At 44.3% G+C, this 11,037-nt stretch overlaps 1 protein-coding gene across 1 annotated transcript; it reads right to left on the reverse strand.

Annotated features, from left to right (window-relative positions):
* Nucleotides 1-1,681: 1,681 nt before the first annotated feature.
* On the reverse strand, nt 1,682-4,200 carry LOC123186753 (disease resistance protein RGA4). The gene is made up of 3 exons (XM_044598461.1): nt 3,997-4,200; nt 3,709-3,934; nt 1,682-3,612 (listed from the first exon to the last, which is right to left on the reverse strand). Exons 2-3 carry the CDS (start codon nt 3,886-3,888, stop codon nt 1,849-1,851), a joined length of 1,944 nt encoding a protein of 647 aa, XP_044454396.1. The 5' UTR covers nt 3,889-3,934; nt 3,997-4,200; the 3' UTR covers nt 1,682-1,848.
* Nucleotides 4,201-11,037: the final 6,837 nt, after the last annotated feature.

Genomic DNA, 11,037 nt, shown 5'->3' on the forward strand with positions numbered 1-11,037 from the left:
TCATCGACAGTTGCACCATCCCACCCAGTAGCTGATTGGAACCCTGCAGTGCCTCGCCGAGTAGACGCACGCAGCCATCGGAGCAACGAGAGAGCCGGCACCACAGCCCCGATCCACCATCGTCGTCAGCCACTATTGCCAAGAAGATAGCACCAGCAGGCCGCCATCACCATCTGCAGCCCGTGTCGCTTGGTGCTTGGAACCACGAGCCTAGGCCAGATCGCCTCCGCCGCCAAGACCTATCATGTCCCACCACCAGAGGCCACATCCACGTCACTCGCCTCCCAACGTAACTGCTAGGAAGCCGGATCGCGCCGCCGCGACCCTCTGCATCACAACGCCCTTGCCCGTAAAATCCGTCCCGCATCGGATCCACGCGCGAGGGGGCGAAGGAGCCCTGCCACCACTGGCGCTAGCCGGGCTTCGCCCGGTCACGCCCTATGGCGGCGGCAGGGGAGGAGCGAGAGGAGGGGCGCTAGGAGGCGGCTAGGGTTCCCTACCTCTGCGACTCAGGAGGGACTCGAGAGTTCTTTAAAATGGGGGAGACTTTCACTTCCCTGGCCCTGCACCAACTAAGGATGCATACAACCATTAAGCATGAGTACCAGGATTTTTATCTTGGTTAATGACCAAGCCTGGTCCTCTGGATAAACCACATGAGTACTTGGAAAGGCTGGTCCTCAACAATAAATAGGAATCTAAATTCATCTCCGTGATGATTTGAACATAGGTGCTTAGTTTGTCCATCCATTTCCCCAACCAGTTGAGCTAGACTCACTTCCCTAACACGTACAATACATAGAATCAAAATATCTGTGAACACAACATATAAGGCTAGCACACTTACGAGTAAATGAGGGATGAACAAATCATATCTCCGGTTGGTCAGGCAAACGCGGCAGTGACAGCAGCAGCCCCGGCATTGCCCGTGGCCTTCTTCTTGGCAACAGCGTCTTCGACCATGGTACCGATGCAGGTGAAGTAGTGAAAACAGAGTAGGACGGAGACGGGGACAGATTGGGAGCAGTGTCGTCGAGACCCACAACCGAGTTCGTGAACAATGCACAGTCCAACGTCTTGGACAGTGACAATACTGTAGCGACTCGTCACTTAATTCGAGACTAATTAACCATTCCTGACCGCCAAAAATAAGGTTTGGCTCATTCCCGCAACCAGCGGCATGCGCGCGCGTCGTGACGAGGCATGGCGAGGCGAGGCGGGCGCCGGATGAGGAGGAGCACGCATGTAGAACTCTTCTTATCAAGCTCCCAATGGCATGTGGTAGAGCAACCCTTATAAAGGGTTCTCCCTCTCACTCCACTCGCACTATGATAATCAACTTCCCACCATTTGTCATGCACCTAAATGGACCTTAGAGATTAACCCATCCAACAACTTTTTCAACAGGAAGTTCAAATCTAAGCAACTCATGGAAGTAAATGTGAAACAATATAATATTTTAGTATCGCCGTGATGCAGTGTATCAACTTTGAAGTTGTGAAGGCAATTTATCGAAATAATAATGAAGTTTTGCTTTGAAGAGTAAAATAAGTAAAATTTACATCAAGATGAAAGATTCTCGGCTTTGGAACCTTTAAAAGGATAAAACAATCGAGTGAACATGAGTAACTTCAAAATAGTCATTGAGTAATATCGTAAAAACCATCACACAAGAAGGCAATTGAAGAAGGATCCTGCTTATATAAGTTGTTGCGCAGATCCAGGCAGCTGGGCGGAAGGTGCCTTGGTGTTGATTTGCACTAGAAAGAATTAAATACCATGCGTTTACAAATCATAGGGAAGACGAAATAAGGGAGGAAACCAACTGTGTTCGATTAAGTTGCATTATTACTGGGTGCCTTCAGTTAGTGAAACGACTGGCGTATTCCGATGGCTGCTTGCAGCTTGTTGCAGGTTAGCTATTATTGTTGGGTCGACTTGAGAATGGAGCGCGACTTCCTTGAGTTGGTCCATGTGTGTGATGTCGATGCAGGGAGGTCCGGTAATAACATGCAGATCTTGACAGATGATATGAAGTGACACAAGTTTAGGCAGCGGGCGAGCTACGACCGTTAGTTCCAGCCTTTGTTCGCACTGGACGCATATCCGCTCAACGCTTATGAGGTGATCAGGCAGTATCTCGATGCGCCCGATGTTATCTTCAACAAGCTTGAGATATTTCAGTCCCCTCACCGTGCTCAGCCCGTCTAGGATATCCGTCCAACTCAGACCAGTGGACCAAAGGCACAGCTCCTCGACAGCACGTAGCTGTGCAACAAACTGAGGGAATTTGCTCAGTTCGCCGCGCAGCTTGAGCGAGTCAAGCCTGCCCTTCTTGTTAGCATCACAGCGTATAGTATTTATGAACTCACCCGAGCATTGCCGGAAGTCCATGGATAGGGACCGGTTAAGATCGGGCTCATTGGTGCCATCACGGATGAACTTCGTAACGGCCAGTGAAATAGCATCCAGGTTTTTCTGACTTGAGTCGGATTTGAACCATATCTTCACCTTCCGCAGCCGCCTCATACGCATCATCAGTTGTGGAAATCCTGGACTCCCACTGGTGACAAATCCTGCTAGCGTCTCCAGCACACTCTTGTCTCTCAGGAACCTCTTTAATCTCCATCCCAATATGGTGTTATCTGTTTTGGATAGCTCAACCCTCCCAAACAGGTGCTTCAATCTGGGCAGCAGGAGGACCTCTTTGAACACCGTCACTGTTTCGGTTCCACTCAGATGGAGGGTCTCTAGCTGATCCAGGTGCTTGATTTTGCTTGTAATGGAAGGAATGCTGTCCAAATTGATGCTCAGATATTTCATCAGCTTCTGCTTGTAGATAGCCTGGATATGATCTTTACTCATGTGAGCACACTCTTCCAGATCCAACACTCGCAGTAACTCATACTTGGTGAAATCTAAAACAGCTTCATAACTGGCGATATTCGCCGCTCCAACAGGGAATACCGCCAAGGTCCGGAGACGAGATAAATCCTGAGGCAGATTCAGTTGGCCACTTGCCGGAGGATGAACAGATAGCCTGCGGGCGACTTGCCCCTGCAACGATGTGCGCTGCTGGGATGGTTGCGCCGCGCCGTCGCAGAACAGTATGAAATTCTCGGACGTTGACTGTTGGCAGATGTACCGGAACAACACATCTGTAGGTTGGCATCTCCTCACCTCCCCATTGTTGCTTCTCCGGACGGAATCGAAGATACTGGAGTTGGTGAGAATTTTCATGTTCTCCAGAGCGTCTTGTTCTCCCAATACTAGTCCTTCAGCCAGCCATCTCCTTGCCAGGGGCTTAGTCCTGACAGGATGATTACGAGGGAACAAGCACAAATAGAGCAAGCAGTTGAGGTTATAATCACCAAGATTCTGAAGCTCTATGGGGACAACAAGAGCAGCCTCTGGTACTTGTGCAGTCCTCCTGCCCTCCCCTTCTGCAGGGAATCTAAACCTGTGTATCCTTTCCGTCGTTTCAATTGATCTATTCTTGAGGTCAACAATCTGGTTGGCAAAATCGGTGCGGGTCGTCTTGTTAGCATCGAAGCAGTCTATGCAGTCTTCAATGTCATATGCCAAGCGCCTCAGTTGTGCAATCAATACTGTCTGCAAACCAAGCAGCAAGCATGTGTCTTGATATCTTCAACAACACCACCAGCAACAAGAAAAAGCTTGTATTTAGGAGAGAAAAAGAGAACTAACATGTTCGCGATTAGGACCGTGAAGTTCAATGGCAGCTTGGATCGCCTCGAGATCATCTTTGATGAACCTAACATTAGCTCTAATTTCTGGTTCCTTCTTTAATTTCTTTTCCATCAGCACACAGAGCTTCGAGACGACGACACCAGCTACCGCGCTAAACGCGGCTACACCAAACTCCATAGATCTATGTTTCCTTGCCTCCACAGATTGGTCCTCCTCCCTACATCTGCACGCACAGCAAAGTGGGGTTAGTGTTCCCGTAATGAAAGGGTGGTGGAGAAGGGATACCTTAACCCGTAGTGGATCGCTCGGCATCTTGGGTGCTTCGGAGGTTTTTCCCATCGGCTCCAAAGAATCAACGGAGAACTTGTTAGGTGACCTTTTTCCTGAAACCATCTAAATTAGTAGTCAACCATCGCTGGCTTTCTCTCATGAGGCTCTACTAGAGGACTCCATAATTTAAGCTAAGGTAATTTCATAATTGGAATCAGGGTGTAAATACAAAGTGTAGTGTTTTTTCACACGCAGACACTCTTACTACGCACACACACTCATCCCTATGAACGGACGCACGCACACCCAACCCTATGAGCATCTCTAAGAGACTGAGCCAACACACCATCCTGAGATTGCCGAAGATGACTTCATAGTAACAGGAACGTCTCCTCCCACTAAACAAACATCGCCGGAAGCTTGAAATAAATCAGAGAAATGCGAGCACCAGTGCGAAGGAACCATCTAATCACATGCAGAGGATATAATCGTCTACTAAGCCTTTTCATATATGGTTTTCGGGAAAATAGTCACCACGAAACAGTTTCTAAAAGGAAAAAAATGTATTAGTGCCTATTTAGATATGATATTAAAACATGCCACAAAAATTTAATGAATTGTCGTTGTGCCACAAACGATTGTGAAGAAAATATCCACAAGCCCTGGTGCGTCTACTTCCTGAGTTGCCTCCGGGTTACCCCTCGTTGTCGACTCCTTTGAACCATTTCTCCCTCTATGGGACACCATTTTACCATATCATCAAGAACATAGAGGAGACTCATGTAACCCTTTGAGGCTAACCAGTTTGCATGTCATCAACAATGGCTAGAAGATTGTTGTACCCTTTGGGGCCAACTAATTGGGGGTGAGTCGCAAAAAGATGGCCACTCTAGAAAGACATTCATCCAGCCTATCACATTCCATCCGGTACATTGCCACCATCTAGGCTATTGCGATGCATGTCTGTCACAGGTCTGGTCTTGCCTCTTCCGCCAGCCAAGTGGGGTGGTAATGCAAGGAAGGCCTTGTTTGTTGCGGCTTTAATCTGATTCGAATCACCTAGGGATTCACTTTAGTGGCAAAGCTGATTCATAGTTATATAAGATCATATTTGTTTCAGATTTGATTGGATTCAAATCACCTGTAGATTCGCTTTAGTGGTAAAGCTGGTACGCAGAATCAACTCCGCCACCGAAGTACACTTTGAGGCGCTTCAACAAATTGCACTAAAAATGACCCAATCCAGATTGAGCTTCACTGGCAAAGCTGATTTGAAATGGTTGTTTGTTTCAGATTTCAGATTCAGTTTCACTAGTAAAACTGATTCAAAATAACTGTTTGTTTCAGATTCCAGATTCAGCTTCACTGACAAAGCTGAATCTGGTTCTTGAAGCTCAAACAAACATGGCCTAAATTTAGGCTCATAGCCTCTGCTTCCTCTCTGCTAGGAAGTTGTTGCCCCACACACACCCCAAGTGCAAGGGTTTGCAGCAAGCAGCGATTTCTCTTAAACGACCTCGAGATTTATCGGTACAACAGGAGGTAGCGAAAGTAACCAATGATCAGTACCTGCGCACATAAATACAAAACCTCCTTGCGTCCCCAACATGTCTAATGAGTTTGTTAATCTCACTGGCTATGCTAGTTATAAAATGAATTAAATGCAACGATGGAAAGATTCGATGGAAACTAATAGGAAAGTAAAAAACAAAGAATTAAAACAGTGTGAATTGAGACTTAAAGCTTGTGGAAGAAAATGATTCAGGATTCATAGGTTCACAAGAGGTCTCTCTCAAAAAGATAATCAAATTACAATTGGGCAACAATTAAAATACAATATTTATGAGTATGAATATTCATGGCATAATTAACATATGCGCATCAGCTCGGTAAATCGATAGACCATGATCCAATTGTATCTATAGCTGATACTCCACTCAAGACCGCTAACCAACATGTATCTTAAAGTATTAAGTAAAATCAGAGTATTGCAATGAGCATGGTGACATAAAGTGGATGATATATTGTCGTCACCTTGTGTTCAAAGGACAACTACACAACCAGATTTTTATACCTAGTGGCAACAATACAATACATACCTTTTTCACTTTCTATCACCACAGTAGCTTATTTGCATGGTAGAACCCAACTATCATACACAACTCCATCTAAAGATCAAACCCCAAACTTACCCAGAGAGAGAATAGATCGGATAACATATATGAATAAGAATTATGCAGCACAGAACCCAAATATATCTCATGAAGATTCATGAATAAATCTGATCATAAAGTGACAATTCATCATATCCCAACAAACACGCCGATAGATTACATCAGATGAATCACAATCATGTAGGGCAGCTCATGTGATCTTTGAATTGAGAAGAGAGAGAGAGAGAGAGAGAGAGAGAGAGAGAGAGAGAGAGAGAGAGAACAATCTAGCTACTACTATGGACCCATATTCCAAAGGAACTACTCACGGGCAAACATGGTGACCTTCAAGTGGATGGAGACGGCCTCCGAGATGATTTTCCTCTTCGGCAGAGTCCCGAATATGGCCTTCGGATTGGATCGCGAAGGAACAGCGGTGTGCGGAAATGAAAAAAACAGGGTGATAAATTCTCGACGATTTTCGAAAGTATATAAAGGTACGGATTCCAAGAGGTGGTAGAGGCAGGGCACTAGGGGGCACGCGCCATGGCGATGCACAACCCCCCCCCCCCCAGCCGCCCCGGCGCGCGCTAGCCGCAAGCAGCCCCTAGCAAATGTTAGTTACCCTTGGAAGCTTCTGGACTTTATATTGATGCAATTTTTTAGCCAGATAAAATTGATTTTCCCAAGAAGTCCAAAAACCAAAAAAAAAACAATAGTCCGCACTGGGCACTGGATTATTAGGTTAGTCCAAAAAATTAATAGGAAATGATCTAAATTGGGGCCGAAAGTATGCTAATTTAATATAAATATGGCATGAAACAATCATAAATTATAGATATGTTTGAGACATATCAACCTCATGTTTCTAGTGTGGCCTTGGTTATAACATGAGATCAAGGGCACTTTGTGACACTTGTGACGTGGTTCGCACCGATGACACGTGAGGAATGTGTTCGCTGGATTCCAAGAGGGAACTCATAGACGAGGGGTGCATTTGCGGGGCGGATTTATGTATTGTCAACTCTGAAGGAGCAACAACGCTTGATTTCGCGCCGCCAAGGTTCCCCAATCCCGGCCGAAGTGGCGTAGCTGTTGATTTCGGTAATTAGGGAACACTCACGGGAGATTATAAACTGGATGATAAGGAGAAAATAATTGGAAGTGCCTCGCCGAACTGAATCCGCACTAGTAGAAAAAGGGGCTATGGTCCAGGCCGCCTCAGCCCATTAGTCCCGGTTCAGTCTTGAACCGGGACCAATGTGGGCATTGGTCCCGGTTCGTGAGCCCAGGGGGCCGGCCGGGCCACGTGGGCCATTGGTCCCGGTTCGACTGGACCTTTTGGTCCTGGTTGGTGGGACGAACCGGGACCAAAGGGCCTCCCTCCTGGCCCACCACCATTGGTCCCGGTTGGTGGCTTGAACCGGGACCAAAGGCTCCCCTTTAGTCCCGGTTCATGCCTCGAACCGGGACCAATGAATTGCCTATATATACCCCCTCGCGCAAGAGCAGAGCACAGTGCTCTGTTTTTTCTGGCCGAGGGGGAGAGGCCTTTGTGGTGCTCTAGCTCACCTCCTATGCACATGAGGTGTTCGATGGAATGCCTGAGCCACACTACTTAAGCTTTCTCCTCTCGAAGCTCGACCTCCAAGCTCCATTTTCCTCGAGATTTGTCTAGATTTAGTGGTCCGTCATGCCCCGTCCCCGTCTTCACCGCCGTCGATCACCCGCGCCGATCTCATCACTGACACCACCGTGGTGAGCCTCTTATTCTTATCTTCTTTCTGAAAGGAAAAATATTCTTACTTGTATGTTTAGATAGATACTTGTATCATTTTATTACATTTATTATTGCATCTTATATAGTGCGATGGTTTTGGTATCCGCCCCCGTCGGCCCTCGTCCTGTCTATGATTCGGATTTGGTATGTATATTATCTTTATAACTATTGGTTCATTTATTGTTTATGAAAATTATGCCAACCAACGTGACATAGATTTTATTTATCTAGGATGTATGTGAATCGGAAATGCCAACCGACCTTGTCGAGAGGTTAAATTTAGTTGAAGAAGAAAACAATTTGTTGAAGGAAAAAATAAAAAAAATTGAGGAGGAGAAGATGATATTGGAGTTGCATGTTGCGGATGTCGTCGATGATCACAAGATCAAGATGGATGCAATGTGCTTGAAGATTAGAAAGATTAGAAAATATGCCATTCATACCGAGGCTTGGTATCATTATGCCGTTGGATCAATTGTTACCTTGGTTGCGATTATGATCGCATTTGTTTTCGCATTGAAATGTTTTACATAGTTTCAATGTATGGTTTAATTAATTAGATGCTCTGGAGAGCTATATGTTGTTAGATGAGAACTATGTATGCACTTTGGTTTTAATGTGATGATGAACTTCTATTAATTTGGACACTTAATTATATATAATGCACGCAGATGAACCGGCAATGGATGTACGGTGACAGACACACCCGCGAGTACATTAAGGGCGTGCATGAGTTTCTCGATGCGGCTGAGGCAAACAAGCAGAATGGTTTTATGTGTTGTCCATGCACTGAATGTGGGAATACGAGGTCTTACTCTAACCGGAAAATCCTTCACTCCCACCTGCTTTACAAGGGTTTCATGCCACACTATAATGTTTGGACGAGGCACGGAGAAATAGGGGTTATGATGGAAGACGGCGAAGAAGAAGAGTACGATGACAACTATGTGCCCCCTGAATACGGTGATGCTGCAACGGGGGGAGCTGGTGAAGATCAAGAGGAACCAGACGATGATGTGCCCAATGATGCTGCCACGGGTGAAGCTGCTGAAGATCAAGAGGAACCAGACGATGTGCCCGATGATGATGATCTCCGCCGGGTCATTGTCGATGCAAGGACGCAATGCATTAGTCAAAAGGAGAAGCTTAAGTTCGATCGCATGTTAGAGGATCACAAAAAAGGGTTATGCCCCAATTGCGAAGATGGCAACACAAAGCTCGGTACCGTACTGGAATTGCTGCAGTGGAAGGCAGAGAATGCTGTGGCTGACAAAGGATTTGAGAAGCTACTGAAAATATTGAAGAAGAAGCTTCCAAAGGATAACGAATTGCCCGACAGTACATACGCAGCAAAGAAGGTCATATTCCCTCTAGGATTGGAGGTGGAGAAGATACATGCATGCCCTAATGACTGCATCCTCTACCGCGGTGCATACAAGGATCTGAACGCATGACCGGTATGCGGTGCGTTGCGGTATAAGATCAGACGAGATGACCCCGGTGATGTTGACGGCGAGCCCCTCAGGAAGAGGGTTCCTGCAGAGGTGATGTGGTATGCTCCTATAATACCACGGTTGAAACGTCTGTTTAGAAACGAAGAGCATGCCAAGTTGATGCGATGGCACAGTGAGAACCGAAAGAAAGATGGGAAGTTGAGAGCACCCGCTGACGGGTCGCAGTGGAGAAAAATCGAGAGAAAGTACTGGGATGAGTTTGCAAAGGACCCAAGGAATGTATGGTTTGCTTTAAGCGCGGATGGCATTAATCCAGTTTTTGTAACAGATGATCTTTCGTCCGAAACTCTGATACTTCGAAAGAGATTGTTCGTTTTGTACACGAAGTGCATCCAGTTTTTTCCGTAACCATCTCAACTTTGTTGCACATGCTATGTGGGTGAAATGATGATACCATGCCAACTTTCAACCTTTTCGGAGTTCATTTGAAATGCTTTTCAATTTCAGGGTCTTATAGCTCAAAAAAATCAATAAATGCATGAAAAATAACAAATGAAGTCAGAAAGGGTTGAAAATTGATGATGTGTCTTTGAATGGTGCATTTTGAACACAGAAAAAATATGGAGTTCAAATAAGTTCAAGAAAATGAAATCCCTTTGTAACAGATGATCTTTCGTCCGAAACCCTGATACTTCGAAAGAGATTGTCCGTTTTGTACACGAAGTGCATCCAGTTTTTGCCGTAACCATCTCAACTTTGTTGCACATGCTATGTGGGTGAAATGATGATACCATGCCAACTTTCAACCTTTTCGGAGTTCATTTGAAATGCTTTTCAATTTCAGGGTCTTATAGCTCAAAAAAATCAATAAATGCATGAAAAATAAAAAATGAAGTCAGAAAGGGTTGAAAATTGATGATGTGTCTTTGAATGGTGCATTTTGAACACAGAAAAAATATGGAGTTCAAATAAGTTCAAGAAAATGAAATCCCTTTGTAACAGATGTTCTTTCGTCCGAAACCCTGATACTTCGAAAGGGATTGTCCGTTTTGTACATGAAGTGCATCCAGTTTTTGCCGTAACCATCTCAACTTTGTTGCACATGCTATGTGGGTGAAATGATGATACCATGCCAACTTTCAACCTTTTCGGAGTTCATTTGAAATGCTTTTCAATTTCAGGATCTTATAGCTCAAAAAAGCAAAAGGAATCAATTAAAAAGTTTTTATAAACCTCTAGTATTTTTGAAACTAAACTTATATAAAATTTATGCAACTTAAATTCAGAAAGTATTTTTTGTTCAACACATTAATAGCAAAAAGAATTTAATAGCAAAAAAATAACAAAATTTGTTTTTGATTAAAACAGATATTAAAAATAACCTAAAATTACCAAATAGAGTATAATGATAAAACACTGTAATATTAAGTAGCAGGAAAAAGAATCACTCAAAAATCTAACTTCATAGTAAAGTTATTCATAAACTAGTGATTCACATACATAGAGTACAAATAAAAAAATAAAAAGCAAAAAATAAAACAAAAGAAGAAAACAAAAAAAATTAAATTATAAGTAAAATAAAACTATAAGTATCACTAAAAAACTGTAAGTAATTAAACTAAAATAAAACTATAATATTCTTCAAATTTTTAAAAATTCAAATTTAAAC

The sequence above is a fragment of the Triticum aestivum genome, chromosome 2A, assembly GCF_018294505.1.
Source record: "Triticum aestivum cultivar Chinese Spring chromosome 2A, IWGSC CS RefSeq v2.1, whole genome shotgun sequence".
NCBI lineage: Eukaryota > Viridiplantae > Streptophyta > Magnoliopsida > Poales > Poaceae > Triticum > Triticum aestivum.